This window comes from Selaginella moellendorffii, unplaced genomic scaffold (genome assembly GCF_000143415.4).
Source record: "Selaginella moellendorffii unplaced genomic scaffold, v1.0 SELMOscaffold_45, whole genome shotgun sequence".
Lineage (NCBI taxonomy): Eukaryota > Viridiplantae > Streptophyta > Lycopodiopsida > Selaginellales > Selaginellaceae > Selaginella > Selaginella moellendorffii.
Genome location: NW_003314306.1, coordinates 304337 through 324227, shown reverse-complemented (window position 1 = coordinate 324227; position 19891 = coordinate 304337). Strand labels below are relative to the sequence as shown.

The window sequence follows — 19891 nt, the reverse complement described above, 5'->3', positions numbered from 1 at the left end:
TGAGGTTAGGTTTTGCATTTTGCTTCGTACTTGCGCTGGCACACTTGCGCTCACGCTCGCACACTCGCGCTCGCATCGCGCTCCCACTCGCGATCACGCTCACATTCGCACTCATCTACCTTCTCTACAGGTTTCTCGTGTGCATCGGCGTCCACTCGCGCTTGCATCACACTCGCGCTCGCATCGCGCTCGTGTGCATCGGCGTCCACTTCAAGACACACCCAGTTTGTAACTTCGCCGCCAACTCCGCCGCCCACTCCGCCACCCACACGCAACCCACTTGGCGTCCCGGGAGATTTCAGTGCCACTCTCCAACTGTTAAGTGGCAGAGTAGCCTTGCTGCTACGATCCGCTACACACACAGTGCACATTCGCCAGCGAGTCCGGCCTCGATTGTCACGCCTCCATTCGGCTTCAAATGGTAAGTCTTTTAGGCCAAGTAGAAAATGGCATGAGGCCACATGCCATTCAGTAGCAACATTGGCATGCACCGATTGGGCTCTCGAGTGCAGTCCGGTTACAGATGGCGTGTAGCCTCACGCCATCTTAGGATGCAGCCTCAAGACATCTGATGCAGTGGTGAATGGCGTGTGGCCTCACGTTATTTCCAGCTACTAGCTTTTCATCTGTCAGCTCTAATTGTTGTGCATTTCTGAACAGGCAAGGAACTGCGTTCTTCTTCCAGCCACTGTCAATGTGGATGCAGAGAAGGGGGAGGAGCTCACCAGTTGGACTTTCGGGATGGAAGGCGAGGATCTGAGGCTGTACAACACAGATGGTGGGAGAAAAGAATGCATGGGGATCCTCATCCAAGTGACAGACACTCCATGCAGTTCCATGCAAGAATATGGACTGGCACTTGTGGTAGAGACAACGTCCGCCTTCAAGATCCACCTTGCACATCCTAGCGGCTTCCCGGAGGGGGGCAGCGGCTATGAGGAATTCCTAGAGGGAGCTAGGGGAGGTTGTCCAGGAGGCCCACAATTTCAAAGACGCTGTGGGTCTATGAAGATCACATGGAATCCACGGACTGTAAGCCACAAATTTTTCCTTTCCAATTTGCTAGCTTACCTCGTCTATCCGTCCAACACTGCCTTGGCTTTTGCTAAGTTCCCTTGCCAAGGTTCTCGCCTATGGTACCAGCTCCTACTTGGTTTCAGCTACTCACTGCACGAGCAACGGAGTGTTAGCCATCCTTCCACGGATTCCCAAATCACTCCCAATCCCCCTCCCCGGGTTAGACTGGACTTAAGGTTCGGCTACACTCCCCGCAAGCACAAGCAGCCAAGCACACCAAGCTTCCAGGTTCCTAACATCCCTTGGTACCACAAGACTTGATCATGGGACCCTCTAAATCCCAAGTCTTGAGTGCAACACTTGCTTCGGGACGCCGGGGCGAAACACCGTGGCCTAACGGCCCGGTATGGGTACCTCTCGCCCCCCACTTCCATCCCGAAGGAAGGCCCAAGCCCCTAGGAAGGGCGAGGACCAATGAGCCGCATGGTACTCAAGTGGGGCACCACTCCACATGAGCCGGGAGCACCGCAATCGGTTTCCCTTTCGGGAGTGGGAGCTGCTCTTGAGCACTTCCTTGGATGGCCCCTCCGGCACCAGCCAAGTCCATGCTCACTCCCACCCAAGGCCCCTTAGTCCCAGTCCCAACCTCAAGTCGGTTTGGAAGCCCAACTGGAGAGTCCCTTCAAAACTGGTTCCTGGACCTCACTATCCCTACTATACTTTTGGAACCCCCTGCAGCCCCCCCCCCCTGGGGGACGCACGCTTTGGGCTTTCACCCCTTGACCCGTATTAGTATTTGGACTTAGTCTCTGGCTCGATCTCGGATCCGATTTCGGATCCGACTTCGGATTCGGTCTCGGACTCGATCGCGGACTCGATCTCGGACCCGATCTCGGGCCCGACCTCGGACTCGACTTCGGACTCGGTCTCGGACCCGATTTCGGATCTCGGACTCCGTCTCGAACTCGGTCTCGAACTCGGACTCGAACTCGGTCCCCGAGTCGGTCTTGGACTCGATTCCGGACTCTATCTCGAACTCGGTCCTAGAGTCGGTCTTGGACTCGATCTTTGACTTGGTCCCATCCGATGAACTCTTTGTCATTTTGGTCATGCTTTCGGGGTTCCCTTAGCCTACGACACCTCGGCGAGTTGGTTCCTTACAACTCCACCACCCATAGAAGAAGTTCGATGCCCACATCGAACGTCTCTTTTTTTATCCTACGACTTGTTGACCATGTCTCCGGGGGCATCCCCCCACTTAGCGGTGTGCCTAAGTTAGCCTCCCCGGCCAAGAGCTCATGACAACGGAATATAGGTGTCCCTATACTCCTCCCCTCACCACGCCCTAGTATGGGGTCGGGACTTGAACCCAGCCTTGCTTTACTAGGGGGTTGGGACTCGAACCCAACCTCCGTAGAATACATCTACGGTTTCGACATCCCCGCAGGGAGTTGGGCGTAGCTCCCTACGCCTGGTCGACCTAGCTAACCCATGCTAATTAGCTCACCTTTGGCGCGCCTTCGGGTCCCAACATATGCCACTTGCTCAACTTTGCAAATTGATATTTTTAATTGAACTTTGCATAAGTACATAGAGTTCTGCCTTGCAGAAATTCCTCCACTAGATCTCGCGCGTTCGCTAGGTTCTCCTCCGGTTCCCATGTTGCTTCGCAGTGTGGAAATCCTTTCCACTTCACATGGAACTCTCTCACCTCGCGTCCTTGTCGCTTGCTCTTGCGCGCATTGAGGATGGCCTCGACTTCGTATTCCTCTTCCCCTTGGATAACCTCAGGTAAAGGTCTTACTTGGTCTTTGCGAAGCGGATCCTCAAAGTACGGCTTGAGTAAGTTCACATGGAACACTGGGTGCATCTTCCCCATCTCTCGAGGAAGTCGGAGTCGGTAAGCCACTTTACCGATTCGTGCCTCAATCTCGTAAGGCCCCGCGAACCTGCTTAAGGAACTCAAGATCAATTCATTTACAGGAATACATGCATTTTTACCTTTGGGTCAACTTTCGGCTGATCCCACTTGGTAGCCTAAGGTTCTTGGTGTTCAGCCACACCTTCTCCCCAGCTTGGAACTCTACGTCCCGGCGCTTTAGGTTCGCGTACTTGGTTTGCCTTTGTTGAGCCCGTTCCAAGGAATCCCTCACTAGATTCCAAATGTTGAGTCTTTCCGCCGTGAATGCCTCCACTGCGGGTAACTCTCCATGATACTCGGCCACGCCGAGTTCCACAGGACCTTCAATAGCTCGCCCATTGATGACTTCCCATGGACTCACCCCGATACTCGAATGTGGTGAGTTGTTATAACACATTTCCGCAAGTCCCAAATGACTTACCCAATCGGTCTGGTCTCCCGAGACATAGCATCGCAAATAATCCTCTAGCTGCCTATTCACCCTTTCCGTTTGTCCGTCTGTCAAGAAGTGTTAGGACCACCAAACTTGACTTAATACCCCATACCTGTCTGTGGGTGATAGGCTGTGCTGAATTTCAACTTGGTGCAATACTGTTCCAGGAGGGTCCTCCAGAACCTACTAGTGAAGATCTTATCTCGATCTGAGATAATCTCCTCTGGCCTTCCCCGCACTCGAACCACTTGTTCGAAGAACAGTTTCGCCACACCTTCCGCATCCACCTCCGTTGTGGTGGGTATGAAATGTGCCATCTTCGAAAATCGGTCCACCACCACGAATATCGCATCGAACCCCTCGCTTGGGGGTAGTCCCGTGATGAAGTCCATCGTGAGACATTTCCACGGACGATCTGGAATTGGGATGCTTTGCAACAAGCCCCCACTAGCCTTAGTCACGGCTTTGACCTGCTGACATGTTGGACATGTCTTTACATAGTCTTGGACGTCCTTAGCCATATCTGGCCAATGGTACTTCCTCTTGAGTAAGCCCATCGTCTTGGGCACTCCGCCGTGTCCCGCAAGAGGTCCGTCATGACACTCTTCTAAGGCTACCTTCCTTAGTCCACCTTCTGGAACATACACCCTCGTTTGCTTGTAATAAATGAGTCCATTGCGTTCCGCATAGCCCGTTTTCTCTTCCGTTGGCGGCTCACCTCTCTGGTGAGCTTCCCGTGCCTCCAGATTCCTCAACAACACTTCTTGTGCTAGACCATCATTCTCATATGCTGTCCGCACATCGTCCCAGAAGGTTGCTGTTGCGCTGGAGATCGCCAACCTCAAGCTCGCTTTTCGACTTAGCGCATCTGCCACGATGTTGCTCTTCCCAGGCTTGTACAGAATCTCGCAATCAAACTCGGCCAAGGCATTGGCCCACCGACCTTGTTTCCCTCTCAGGTCGGGTTGTGACAAGAAGTGTTTCGTTGCCATATTGTCCGTGTAAACCTTGAAGTGTCTCCCAAGGTAGTGTCGCCACTCCTTGAGCGCTTTGACCACCGCAAACAATTCCTTCTCGTGGGCAGGCCACTTACCGATTGGAAAAGGGGGTGCACTCTTGTTCATGGGCCCTTTCCCTCTATATTTGAACCCCTATGGATCGTCTCCCGAGTCGTTCCCTTTGGTTGCTTACAGTCTACCTCAAAGTCCTTACCAAAGTCTGGTAATGCCAACACCGGAGCCTTCCTCAACTTCCCTTTGAGGTGGACGAATGCCGCCTCGCATTCCGCTGTCCATACCATCTTCCCTTTTCCCGTTTGATCCGTTAAGGGCAGGGCTACTCTCGAATAGTGTCTGATAAACTTTCGATAGTAGTTGCATAGCCCCAAGAACGCCCTCAACTCATGTACATTCGATGGTCGCTCCCATTCCTGGATCGCTTAGACCTTCTCCGGGTCCACCTTGAGCCCGTCCTGGCCCACCACATGCCCGAGAAACTTTACCTCTTGCTGAGCAAAGTCACATTTGCTCTCTTTAGCATACAGTTTATATTCCCTTAGTTTCTCAAACACCTTCGCCAAGTGTTCGGCATGCTCCTCTAGCGTCTCGCTATAGATCAGGATGTCGTCAATATAGACGACCACAAAGTGATCCAGATAGGGTACAAAGATGTGGTTCATCAACGCCGAAAACGTTGCCGGCGCATTGCACAGCCCAAAGGGCATCACCAAAAACTCAAAGCTCCCATACCTCGTTCGACAGGTTGTCTTCTCGACATCTTCCTCGGCTACCCTGATCTGGTAGTATCCTGACCTTAGGTCAATCCTCGAGAAGTATTTTGCCTTTCCCAACCTATCGAACAGGTCCTCAATCCTTGGCAACGGGTACTTGTTCTTCTTGGTATACTTGTTGAGCAACCGGTAATCTATGCACATGCGCATAGATCCATCTTTCTTTTTCACAAATAATACCGGCGCCCCATACGGCGACTTGCTCAACCTAACATACCCTTTGCCCACCAACTCCTCTAGTTGGCACTTGAGCTCCTTGAGTTCTTTTTCGTTCAAACGATAGGGGGGACGAACCACCACCTCAGCGCCCTCGACAAGCTCAATCTTATGTTCTATCGGTCGTGCGGGGGGCAACCCCGCCGGTAGCTCCTCCGGCATGGTATCCTGGAATTGGTCCAACACTCGCTGGATCACTAAAGGCACTTCTTCCGTTCTTGTCTTTTTGTCACTCTTCACCGAGAGTAAGCACAAAAAGGCTGTCTTAGTTCCTTTAGTGAGTTGTCCTCTCGTGGACACCAGGTTCAAGCATGACTCTTTGGCCTTGCTTTGCCCTACCTTTAGATCCTGGGCCTCCACCCTAGATCTTCTTCCTTGGGCATTCGCCAATACCACAAGGTTCCTACCTTGTCCATGCAGGGCTACCACGAACCGATTAAACCAATCCATTCCGAAGATCACGTCAAATCCCGCCATATCCAAGACGGTGAAATCCATGTCCACTTTCCATGTCCCCACTTCGACTCTCGCTTGTCGAAGTACCTCATCGGTGCTTTGGCTACCCTGAACAAACTCTATAGTCCTTGGTTCGCCTAGCCGCTGCACCGTTAGTCCGGCTTGCCGGACTATGTCTGCAGCCACAAAATTATCCGAAGCACCCGTGTCAATAAGGATCTTAACAAAGCTACCTCCGAGCTTCCCTCGGAGGGCTAGTAGATGTCGCGAACGACTCTCTACCAAAGTTGCTCGGGTAATGAGTAACTTTGAGTTAGGGACTGGATCACATACCTCAGTTTGGACTTCACCCGACTTGATGGCCATATTGGCTCTGGCCTTCTTCGGGTAGGGACATTCCCTCGAGAAGTGTCCCGCTTCGCCGCAATTGTAGCATACGTTGTTTCCCACGCTGCTATACGACTTGACCTTCTTATCCGTGGGTTTGTCCTTTTTCGCTTGACTCCCCCACGTACTCGCTCGCTGGCCACCGGATTTGCCTTTCCGGAACCCCGAGGACTCATTCTTAGAGAAACTCCTTTTGAATTTCCCCTTGCTATACGTTCCCCTTGGTTTGGCCCCTTTGCTAAATGTGGATCCCGACCCCGTCGTGTTCCCCTTTCGCAGGTTATCGTTGAAATGCACCTTGATGGCCGCATCCAACGCTTCCTTGTAGTTGGTCGGGTTCCACCTCATCACCTCGCCGCGAGCCCAGGTTTGCAAACCTGATATGAAGGCATGGAACGCATCCATATCCCCCATGTCCGTGACAAGTATCCTCTTTACCATGAACCCATTCACATATTCCTGGATGGTTCCTGTCTGTTTCAGCCTACTCAGTTCATCCCTCAGATGCAGAGTGGCATTCGGAGGAACATATGTTGCGCGGATCCTCGCCTTCATCATGTCCCAAGTGACCACCGGTCCTTCGTTGGCCTCCGTTGTTCTCCACCAAGACTTGGCATTATCTGCCAAGTATGGTTTTGCACATGGGACCTTCTCCGAGCTTGGTAACCGCAACGCTCGGAAGTAGTCCTCCATATCGTAAAACCAATCCTCCACCACCTTATAGTCATTCACTCCCTTGAAGACCGGTGGGGGCTTTGGTTTGTACTTGGGAACTGCCTGAGGGACTGATTCCACTTCGGTTTGTTCGACCTTGTCTGGTTTTGCCTCAGTCCTGGCCGAAAGATCCGCACCTTCTGCGCTGCCAGCATCCGCAGTCTTTTTCTTTTTCTTCCGCCTCTCGTCACGCTTTAGCTTGCGTACGAGAGTCTCCAGCAGGGCATTGGTCTGTGCCAACTGTCCTTCTAGCACGTCCAATCGAGCTTTGGACGACCGAACCTCGCCACCGAACTCCTGTTTGGAAGTTTCCTCACTGGAGTCCTCCTCATGCAAGGATTCCTCATCCATAGCCTCTTGTTCGACCGGAGGCTCCAGCTCTGGCGGAGGTTCCGTCTCCGCCTGGGTTCGCTTACGCCCTGCCCTTGCCATCTCCCAGCAATCCGCCTCTATCCTTCGCTAGAACTGAGGAAAAGGCTCCGATACCAAATTGTAAGCCACAAATTTTTCCTTTCCAATTTGCCAGCTTACCTCGTCTATCCGTCCAACACTGCCTTGGCTTTTGCTAAGTTCCCTTGCCAAGGTTCTCGCCTATGGTACCAGCTCCTACTTGGTTTCAGCTACTCACTGCACGAGCAACGGAGTGTTAGCCATCCTTCCACGGATTCCCAAATCACTCCCAATCCCCCTCCCCGGGTTAGACTGGACTTAAGGTTCGGCTACACTCCCCGCAAGCACAAGCAGCCAAGCACACCAAGCTTCCAGGTTCCTAACATCCCTTGGTACCACAAGACTTGATCATGGGACCCTCTAAATCCCAAGTCTTGAGTGCAACACTTGCTTCGGGACGCCGGGGCGAAACACCGTGGCCTAACGGCCCGGTATGGGTACCTCTCGCCCCCCACTTCCATCCCGAAGGAAGGCCCAAGCCCCTAGGAAGGGCGAGGACCAATGAGCTGCATGGTACTCAAGTGGGGCACCACTCCACATGAGCCGGGAGCACCGCAATCGGTTTCCCTTTCGGGAGTGGGAGCTGCTCTTGAGCACTTCCTTGGATGGCCCCTCCGGCACCAGCCAAGTCCATGCTCACTCCCACCCAAGGCCCCTTAGTCCCAGTCCCAACCTCAAGTCGGTTTGGAAGCCCAACTGGAGAGTCCCTTCAAAACTGGTTCCTGGACCTCACTATCCCTACTATACTTTTGGAACCCCCTGCAGCCCCCCCCCCCTGGGGGACGCACGCTTTGGGCTTTCACCCCTTGACCCGTATTAGTATTTGGACTTAGTCTCTGGCTCGATCTCGGATCCGATTTCGGATCCGACTTCGGATTCGGTCTCGGACTCGATCGCGGACTCGATCTCGGACCCGATCTCGGGCCCGACCTCGGACTCGACTTCGGACTCGGTCTCGGACCCGATTTCGGATCTCGGACTCCGTCTCGAACTCGGTCTTGAACTCGGACTCGAACTCGGTCCCCGAGTCGGTCTTGGACTCGATTCCGGACTCTATCTCGAACTCGGTCCTAGAGTCGGTCTTGGACTCGATCTTTGACTTAGTCCCATCCGATGAACTCTTTGTCATTTTGGTCATGCTTTCGGGGTTCCCTTAGCCTACGACACCTCGGCGAGTTGGTTCCTTACACGGACCTCACCTACGGCGATGTTCAAAAACTATATTCCAACATTGAGCCGTTGAGAGTGCCTCCAGTTCGCGAAGCGAAGGGGAAAGGGGTCGATCTGGAAACTACCCCGAAGCAGAAAAGGGTGGTCAAGCTCAAGCCGACGTCCGACTCTCTTGCTCCAAAAAAGAAGCTACTCGGTGATGCCATTGCCTCGGGTTCGAACACTACACCCACCAAAAAGAAGAGCCGCAAAGAGTAGAAAGAGCAAGAAGAGGCAGCAAAAATTGTCGCAGATAATAGTACTTGTTACTATTCCAACAAAGTATATACAATCGACGTGAGTCGTATCGAGATCCAAAGCAAATACAACCACAGGCTAGTATCTGATGAGTGGGTGGAGAAACTGAAGCAGAAGATGCTGGCAAGTCCAGTAACACCCGACATCGCAGACGTGATCCCCTACTACCGAACAATGAAGGGCGAGACGAGGTTTCCAGACTTGATCAATAGGAAGGTGTTGGACGATCAGAACATCCGGTTCTATGCCATCTCCGGGCAGCATTCTAGTTTGGCGATACAAGAGATAGTTGTGGATATTATGGTGGGCGAGGAGGTGAAGAAAGTCTTCAAGACAAGAGTTGTCCGCCTGATAAAAGGCAACTCACCCCTCCGATCTATCATATCCATCTCCCACGCGCAGAATGTCAAGCAAGAAACGTGCTACAAATCAGGTCTGCATGAGACATTGGCACGAACACGGAAGCTCTGGGTTCAACTGAAGAAGCCACAAAAACCAGGACAAGGACGTGCACTAGCAACTAGCGCCTGGCAGGTAAGCCTCGTTGCATGTGGCATAGCATGTGGCCTCACGCCATTTCCATTGCAGGAATTCTCGAGTCTTCTCTCGAAAACACTGGGGGTCAATGACACACTCAGCATCCATAACATTCTACTCGCGACAAAAGTTGTTTTTGACAAATGGGTAGATGTGCTGAGGAGGTACCATGACGGGGAGTTGCTAAACTCAATGGGTCTGGAGGACGGCCGGAAGCCCAATGATTTGAAGCTCAACGCCTTGCGTTTCTCGCGGTCTCTAGACGACGACGACCTTCTGACAGTGGCTAATGCTCTTCTACGTGGTGAGGTAGTCTTCAACAAGACCAAAATGACTCCCGGCCATATTGTGACATACGAGGACTTGTGCACGACTCTGAGAGCTCGTGCGCTATTGAAGGATTGGATCTTCGAGCAAGTGGCCGTGGAGAGGGTGAGCATCGACACCACGCAAGAGATGATGGAAGAGCTGGAGTTGTCAAATGAAGACATCGACGACTACATGAAGGGGGCCCCCAAGTTCATCGATCTGCTGCGGGATGCCACGAAAAGTAAAGCTGAGAAGTTGGATCAGTATCCAAATTTCATTAAAAGGGATGTCGACCGCCGGCTTCAGAAACAGCTCGACCCCGCAGCAGAGGCCTATCAAGAACCTTACCGGGTATACGTAAATTCGGATGAGGATCAAAGGTGGAGGAGCATCGTTTCCCGCGGAGATGAGCAGGTCAAGAACATCTTTTGTGTGATGGACTTCACAAACGAGGAGATCACTCATGCAGACGAAGTCAGCTCCATCATTGACTTAATGGTGGGACTTGCGGAGGTGGAATCTTCAGTCCACTATATGATCTACGACTCCGAATCCTATCACAAGTTCTGGAAGGCCTTGAACGAGGTGAAGGCTCGGTTGAAAGGCAAGGAGATGCAGGAGATCCATGGGATAATGGCTAAGAAGAAGATACCGACGAATGTCCGCATCTTCACACTCGCCCTTGTTATTGGTCCTGCAGCAGAGTGGGACTGGAGTGACTTCCCAGCTTCGTTCGACAAGGCCGATCGAATTGATCTGAGGGAGGTCAATTTACCCGTGCCTGAGGAACTGAAGATGGCTATGGAGCTTTCGAATCCAGAGAAAGCTCCAGGTGCAGCATGGGAAATGCTCAGCTGGGTCTTCAACGCAATAGCACCTGCTTCTGACTCCAAGGGCAAATGCGTTGTCGAGTACAACTGCGGCGGACTATTCTTTCGAGCCGCACTACTCAAGGGTGTCCCGTGTGTTGCGGTGACAAACTCCATTGAAGAGGTGACTTCAATGAAGCATATAATTACAGTTGCCAAAGAAAAACAGTATCTTCTCTGCGAACCTGGTGAGTACGCACTTTAAGTTTAAATGTTATCTCACAAGCTCTGTATGCAGGAGCGTGGCCACCGCCAGATGCTGAAACGGCGTTAACAGCTACTGTTGGGCCGAGCTCACAACCTGCACAAGGTAAGGTCACGTGAGGCCTCACGCCATTTTGATTATAGATCGTTGTGAATATTCAGACATGAGGACTGAAAAGCGCACTGGTGGCGCGTCGAAGAAGGACAAACAGACAAGCAATAGGAAAAAAGGAGGTACAAATTATATTTGCAATGGCGTGTGGTCTCATGCCATTCCTTGCAGGAGACACTTCTTCAAAGGCAAAACAGGCAAGCACCAGCCAAGCTCAAACTGACAGTGGTCATAAAAAGCGAAAGCACGTTGGACAGTCATCGGGATCAGAGGCGTTTGATTCGAAAAGGAAGAAGGGCAACGAAAAGATGATAAGTAATGCCTCGCGGTCACCACCTCCAGACTCAGATTCCTATGGCGGAGTCCCCTTCCCCAATCTCAATGGAGAGGTACAATGGATGAGGGATGCTTTTCAAGTCAGGGCCACGTCTTTCTCATCTCAATGGAGAGGTACAATGGATGAGGGATGCTTTTCAAGTCAGGGCCACGTCTTTCTCATCTCGTCGTCTTCGAAGGGTGCAAGAACGTGCAGAAACCATGTTAAGACAGTCGGGTGAGGATACGGTCCTAGGTCATGCACTAAAATAGGCTATGGATGTCTTGTATTTTGAGATGGAGACTCGGCCAGATGATTTTCCCAAGATGGTCCTGGAAGAATAAGCCATCCAGCCTGAGCAGCCTATGGAAGAAATGCAGGAGGGGGATGAGGAGCCAGAGAAAGATAATGAGCAGGAAGAGCAGAAGGACGAAGAGGACAAAGAAGAGGAGGACGAAGAAGAGGAGGACGAAGAAGAGGAGGACGAAGAGGACTTGGATGGTCCTCACAATGGTGACGATCACAATAACGACGACGACGATGATGACGATGATGGCCAGCCTGAGGTGGCCAAAGAGCAGCGGAGGAAGGTCATACAAGACAAACCATCAGGTAAATAATAGTACATCCATTCCTAACCTTTTACCATTTCTAACATTGTCCATGTAGGTTGCAAAGCAAATGGTAAGTAGAGATTATTCAGTTGAATTAAGATACAAATTCTAGCCTTTAGTGTCGAGGAAGGATAGTGCCAAGCAAGGGTCGAAACATATGTCCAATCCTTCAGAATCAGCAGTGCGCCCAAGTGATATCGGTCCTAGTTCCTCAATAGCAGTTGATGGTAAATACAGTATAGTCGATTCAATGTGCTAATGAGTTTGTTTTTAGTAGCCAGTAGGGAGGATACCATCTCAATCGAAGGGAGATATTTGGACATGCATATGGATCCGCCAGTGGACTCTACTTGCCTGCAAGAGTCATCAGAGCTGGTGGAGGCTACTATCCATATCAACGCCAAGCAAGCTGACCACGCTCCACTTGATGCTGCCCATACCACTGAGTCAATCTTGTCCACGTATCCAACTGACGGTGACCAAGCGCCATTGGACCCGCATGAGGCCGCCCCAGCCGCCGAGCCAGTTGTATCCTCATTTCCAACGGACTCAACGTGTGCCCAATCGTCTTACTACGCGCCGTTGGAACCTCCCTACACCACACCTGCTGCCTGTTCGGTCATGTCCACTTTGCCAACGGAGGCACCAGCTAAAATGGCGTGTGATCACACGCCATCGGAACCACCCCATGCCACTATTGAGCCAGTTGTACCAGAGTCTACAGCTGAAATGGCATGTGCCCACACGCCATCAGATGCGATTGACCCCACATTGCAGAGGAGAGTATTTCCGCCCTTCACGTTTCCTCGACCAAAACCCTCTGAACGACCATCGGGAGCACCATTCGCTAATATTGTAGATGGTCATTATTAGATCCCGCAGTTTCTCCCGTGTGATTAATGTGAATCTGTCTCTTTTGACCAACTTGCGACCGCAGGCTTTGGAGGGTGCAGTGACATTCGAGGACGAGCCACGCTCATGGGAGAAAACCATGCGACACTTAAAACAGAGGGCCGGGTTCAATTTGCAATTGGGAGTTTGGACATCCATGATGCGCCACAATGCATTAACATTGCTACAGATGATGCACGATCAGACGCGAGTAATATTACCATTTGACTTTCTCCTAACGCAGGAGGATTGCTTGACTATGGTCCATGTGAGGGGTAGCAAGCCCATCTTCGTCAAGCCAGAGGCTGTAGTGATGAACCGGACTGCTAGGTCAAGTGAAATCCTCATCATCGATGACTCGCCGATTAAAACTGCAGCGAACACGCACACATATGCAGTGCACCCCATCTCTTGCAGTATGGAAACTAGGGAGAAGAAATCCTATGTTCTGGGGGACCTTGCAAAACGGCTTGGAGCGATGGTGATAGAGAACCGGCCAGTCCAGGAGGTGGCTGCAGAAATCAACCAAATGGCAGATGGAACGGTATATCAGAAGCCATTTGATCGGACAGACACCAGTCATCATTTATGGCATATATATTGTCTAGCCAAACACTATCCGCATCTCCATAATCTGCTCAACCGGATGGGTTCTTCAACCACTGAACATGAGCGTGGACGTATTAGAGAAGAGATGGCATTACTATTGGGTTTAAATCCTGATAGTGTGGAGAGTGATGAAATTCTAAGATTATTGTATAGGCGTTGGAGGCAAAAAATAACAGTCTGAGATGGCATGTATTTATTTAAAAATGTAACTTATTATGGCATGGGGTTCCATGCCATTGTATTAATATTAAAAGACAATTCTTTGAGAGGATTTGCATTATACTAGAAGTGTTACAACGTGTTACAGCATGTTATTGGAAGTCTACGAAGTTGTTTTATTAATAAGGGGAAAGTAAAGATTGAATGGGGACTTGGGCTCCACCTAGACTCGGAGCAACTGAGCCAATATTAAAAGGATGGAAAGAAATTGGACGATGATGACAAGGAGAAGAGAGAGGTGAAGCAGTGGCAGGGGGAGGAGAAGTGATTGAGTAGACATTTCCTTGTTTAAAATAAAATGGCATGTGCCTCAATGCAGTTGAATTTTGTTATATTTATATACTATATAAAGGTTTGGAAACCTTATTTTACAAGTGGGATAATGACAATTCCCACTTTAACGAAATAGAGCGTAATATTACAATAATTTCAATATAATGAGAATAAAAATTACCTTGGATTATATACATGAGCTCCTATGGTTGTCTAACCCGATATGTGCCCTATATGGTCAAAATGTACCCATGCATTTGCAAAATCACTAGACCCTAACATGTTCATTCGAGAGACAAAATCTACACCAAAGGCAGGGTTTATGGTAAATATTTTGAAGACGAAGGGGCGTGTAAGTAGTTAATTTTTCTATTTTACTTTAGTCACTCACCCACACCTCCAACCACTTGAAGGAGTCTCATTCACAACTTCCATAAGTCTAATTCAGGACTTGGGGCTTGTTAGCCCCGAAAATGGCATCCATGCCATTCAACCTTTGGACTTGATCCAAGTGCTCTATGTGTTCGATCCCAAGACCGACACCCCAAGGTACCACCGACATATCAACCTGTTATGCTAAGGCCATGCCCATTCACCTTAGTCACTTACATCATAGTCCCGTCTCTCAAAGACTATGCTGCTCGTCCATGAGTGATCATCTTAGATCCACTCTTTAGCATCCTTAAGATGCCCACAAACATAACACTGCCATTGGATCAAAGCCCACAGGCCCAACCACCAAGTCCCACTCTCCTTTGGGACTTCCTCACTATGTGACTGTATCCTTGATCGCCGCACCAGAGGACTACTCCTCTTCCTTTCCATAGTCTAAGACTTTGGGACAACATTTCAGAATACCATGGCCCTACGCAAGCTTCATAAGTAACTCTCCCCGCCTTTTGCCTTTAGGTGCTCTAGAGCAAGGTTCTGTTGAGCCACGCCAGGTATCCAAGTAGGTAGTGCCACCCATGCTTGGACTGGGAGCATCGACCATTTGATCTCCTAGGAGAACTAGAGTTAGCTCTTAAACACTTCACTAAGCTACCCCACTTGTCAATCTATATTTACTCTAGCCTTGGACTTCTTAGTGGTTATCTCATCACCCAACAGCTGGGTATGGCCTTCCTAGGCTAAACTGGCCTTTCCTAGCCAAACTAGCTCCACTAGGATCACACCCCCACACTCTCCCTATTATACTTTTGGAACCCCCTCCAACCGCCCCCCCCCCCCCCCTTGGGGGACAATTGCTTTGGGCTTTCACCCAACAGCCTGTATTAGTATTCGGACTTAGACTTAGACTTAGACTCAGACTCAGACTTGGACTTGGTCTTGATCTCAATTTCGGACTCGGACTCGGTCTCGGTCTTAGTCTCGATCTCAGTCTCAATCTCAGGTCTATCTTGGACTCTATCTCGGGTCTATCTCGAGGTCCATCTTGGACTCTATCTCGAACTCCATTTCATGTTCATTTTGGACTCCATCTCGGGTCCATCTCGGACTCCATCTCGGGTCTATCTCGGACTCCATCTCAAACTCCATCTCGGGTCCATCTCGAGTCCATCTCGAATTTCTCCATGTGTCATGTGTTGGTCCTTTTGTGTTCCTTTTTCTAGAGACTCACTTACTGCTTGCTTCGTGCTTGTTCCTTGAGCACTTCGTTGGGAGTTCCACTTTCACTCTTGACTTTTCAAGTCGAAGTTTTTAGTCCAAACATGTTATGCTTGTTTGGCTTTCTCTCCGGCCACTACCACATGGCACTTTCGGCTCCACTTTGGGGCTTTTGGGATTTGTGTCTTATAGAGCACTCCTACTCATTCATAACTTGGTCTAGAAACAAACTTTCATAGATGAACTTGTGTAAATAGGTTTGTTTCAATTCAAGGATGCAGTCAATTTTTGATTGCAACTTCCCCTCTTGAGATTCACACATCCAAGATTTTATCTTAAACAATATAATGTAAGAAAAAAATATTATTATAACTTATGAAATATAACCAACATACCTCCTTAGGCTAGTAGTAGGTTATACTCCTTGTAGTAAGTCCCATGAGCTAACCTCATTTAGTTAAGTCCTTTAACAACCTAGATTGAGTAAAGTATTTGCGATAAAATCCTTGAGAACGATCTTTTGAACATGCTTTAGAGTTGTAGATGAGTTTCTCATAGTCTCTTCCAGCACAACATCTTTGAAACGGTTAAGAGAACTCCTTTGTATCCCTTCTACAATGAATATATGTATGTGCTAACATGCATTGCAGCTCTTCCAGCCACTTCATCCTATGGAAGAAAGTAATACATCTTGGCCTCATAGATAACACAACATAGAGGAGTGTTTTTGCAGAATCAACACTTGAATCCAACAGCAATGGTGTCATAAGCTGGAGGATTGACTGTAAACCCTTCGAAAATATAGAATTTCTACAGCGGTCTCAATTGCATGCTTCATCCACACAATCTAAATTCCTACCACAATGAACTATAGACACTATGTCTTCAAAATGTTAGAAGTGTGTAGTCTTGATCTTACACCAATTGTAGACATCCTGCTTGGTTTCCATCCCCTTCCGTTTGAAAGCTGTGTTACTAACAAGAGGTGGTAGCTCTAAGAAAATGTTGTTATTGTAGGAGGATGGAAGTTCGCTCACAAGCCTATACAAAAACAAGTGCATGTCGATTGAGAGGCACAAAAACTGGAAAGCATTGCTAACAGCTTTGAATATTGCTAAAGCTAGAGCTAGAGCTGGAGCTAGTGAATTCGGCGTCGACACTAGCATAACTTCTTCACTTGAATTAAAAGAGGATGAAAAAATAATAATTGACTCTTGCTTCATATTCACTTTAGTTAGAGTGCATCTTGACACTTTGATTGAATATCCAAAAACTCAAATCTCTTTCGATTTAGAATTCTGCAAATCTTATTGCTGTCCACCTTTGCCCACACCTGAAAGACAAACCTCTAAACATACAACTATACCAGTGTTGTTACAAATCACAGCCTCTAAAGCAATAGAGCCAAGACGAAGATCAAAACGCCGATATAAAAAACTTTCGGAAACAATACTCTAAGAGAATGAAAGAGGTGGGTGATTTTGAAAATGAAAAAGAAACCTCTCTATCCTTCTCAATAGGTTTTGGAGTTCTCTTTCTTTATACTACTTATAAAAATCCATAGTGAAAAGTAATTGAAATTTAAATAGAGCAATAAGAAGAATGTCAATATACAAAATGAATTTAAATTTTATAGCAAATTTAACATGTGCAAGTGTGATAGTATTAATATTACTGTCATCTATTATGATATCTGATGCATGTATACACATAGATCCAAGGAAGGATTTTCAGCATGTGAAGTTTGATAGTCAATAATGATATTAGTAATGACATTCTGCTATAGTTTGTCAATTCAAGAGATCCAATCTAATTGTCAGCATATGTGATGTGTCAAGTTGTCAAATCTTAAATGGTAGATGATGATAATTCTTGTCAAATCTTATTCTTCAATGATAGATTTGATTCGTAGTACAACTCAAGTTTTATCCATAATTGTGAACATTGCTCAATAACATTTAAAGCACATGCCTATTTTTTAGGATCTAATACAACACAAAATAAATTTCAGGATGAGGATCCATCCATTTATAGATAAATATAGTGCAACATATTTTAATGTGCCTTATTTATACTCTTTAAAGTTCTTGTAACGGTTCTAAAATATATATAAAATATTGATGAGAATGCATCCTTTTTAGATAATTTAGAAAAAATATATCATATCTCTAATAACAGAATTATTGATAGATGCTAGTTATATCATCATTAAAATATACACAATAAAGAACCATAATTCACATATAATAATAATGATAAGATAAAATAAAATTGAAGATATTGTGATGGTTGAGATTTAGGTTATTTGGAATGAACAGCCAAGATGAGATATTGGTTAGGGTTAGGGCAGCCGTCAGGGTTAGGGTTAGTGTAGCCACCAAGATTAGATTACTATTTGCACCGTGAGTAGAGCATGCAAGAGATCAAGGGATTGAGCATGAAGGAGATCGAGGGATTAAACATACAAGAGATTGAGTGATTGAGTGCACAAAAGATCAAGAGATTGAGTGTGGAGCACGTGAGTGCAGGAGATTGAGCATGCAAGTGGGAGAGATTGAGTGCGGAAGAGTGTGGGAGATCGAGGGCACAAGTGTGAACATGAGTTGAGATTGAGAGTGTGAGAGATTCAGCACAATCGAGAGATCAAGAAGGAAAAATGCCACCAATAGTGAGTTTTTATTTGATTGTTTCCATGATTTTTCTTCTTGCTTCTATTAGCTTCTGTCGCTGAGCCGAGCTTGACTGTGGGCACTCTGGCCGCTTTAGAGGCCAAAGTTATTTGAATAACCTCAACCCTTTGGGTGGCCAAAGTGCCTAAGGTTGAGCTCGGGTTAGACGAGGTTATTCAAATAACCTTAGCCCCCATAGTAGCCAAAATGCCTGAAGTTGATTTTGGGCCCACTTGATTTATTTTTGTTTTATTTGACTATTTGATTTTCTTATTATCTTTGTTTAGTTTGACTAACAAAATTTCTTTTTTTGCAAAAAAAGAAAATTGTACCACCTAAAATGGTTGTTCAAACCAAAAAGATACAAAAAGTTTAATTTAACATTAATGATGATATTACAATTGATATATCCATTGGCACATCAACAAAGACACAATTTCTTAAAGATCCACCACCTTTACCACCATCGCCTTTGCCATCACCACCTCCACCACTACCATTGCTACTATTGCCACCACCACTACCATTATTACCTCTAGCCCTACTACCACCATTACCACCCCCACCATTACCACTGCTACCTCCACCTTTACTCCTCATTGGCCCACCACCAGCACAAATCCCTAAAGTTGGGCAATCTAGTGATGTTCACGATAGGGAACTTAAGGAACAACCTGGAGTTGAAAGAGTTGCAAACTTTCTTAACAATATGGTGGACAAGTGCTTCCAAGAGAGTGTTATGTGGACAAGGGAAAAAACAGTTCACCAAACACTTGATGAACAAAAAGAAAGGACTGCCAAAACTATTTGAAAATATGATAAGAAGGGTTGTCTACATCATGTAAACTATAAGTAAAGGTGAGAAGTTCTTGGCACTGCATATTTGTGACGATTCAGATGGCACATTCATGTCTTTCGACATCTACATCAACACATCATTGGAAGGCATCAAAGAGGGGTGGCTGCCAAAGAAGTCTATAAACACAACAACTTATGATTGCCAACATAGTTAGCCTTATTTCATGTGACATACAACTTATAGGTATAACATGATTTCTAAGACTTTTTTTAAATATATATCGTTTACAAGTATTTTCGATATAGAACCATGCCATTTGAGGCACCAGTTTGCACTTGACTTGTTACAAAAGGGTGTAAGGGATGGAGGAATGTACCCAACAATGTTTGCAAGAATTCCAAAGGCATGGAAGATAGAATGCCCTTGGGAGTTGGAGCTCTTAGGAAAGAAGACCCCTACACTATACTAGTAAAAAGTTGTCAATGCTAGTAATGATAGCAATGCAAGTGATGATGGAGACGAGGATGAGGAAGCTTTAAATCAAGTTCACATTCCACCACTAAATAGCCAAGATTAGGTTCTAGTCCAACCATCAAACAACCAAGATCCAGATTAGGTTCCACTAGTAAATAACAATGATTAAGTGGTTCACAAAATATCACATTGACCTTAAGGTAAGCAAAAGTGAATTTTACAAACTAAAGGTGGTAATACATATTTTTTGCAACAGTGACTATTAGTAGTAATTTCAATCCAGCTCGATGAAATGCTCGTGAAGAAAAGTTGGAGGCACTCTTATCGATAATATGCCATATGACGGTAGCATATTATTCATTGTTTTTTTTATTCACTTAGCTCTTCTATAGTTCCATCCTATTTCCCCAATAACACAATGAGGCATTGTAGGTGTTTTCATTGGCTCCTACAGTAAATTTTTTACGTCTTTCACGGAAAACAACAACAACATAAATATATGGTGCTAATTTAATTGTTGATGCTGAAAAATACAAAG

At 47.3% G+C, this 19891-nt stretch overlaps 1 protein-coding gene across 1 annotated transcript in view; it reads right to left on the bottom strand.

The window, feature by feature from the left end:
* LOC112350041 (H/ACA ribonucleoprotein complex subunit 1-like) overlaps positions 1–18680 on the bottom strand; it is a 40761-nt gene extending 22081 nt beyond the window's left edge. The window contains exon 1 of the mRNA XM_024685501.1: positions 18536–18680. Coding sequence (XP_024541269.1) covers positions 18536–18680 — 145 coding nt within the window. The remainder of the gene's footprint in view (positions 1–18535) is intronic.
* Positions 18681–19891: the final 1211 nt, after the last annotated feature.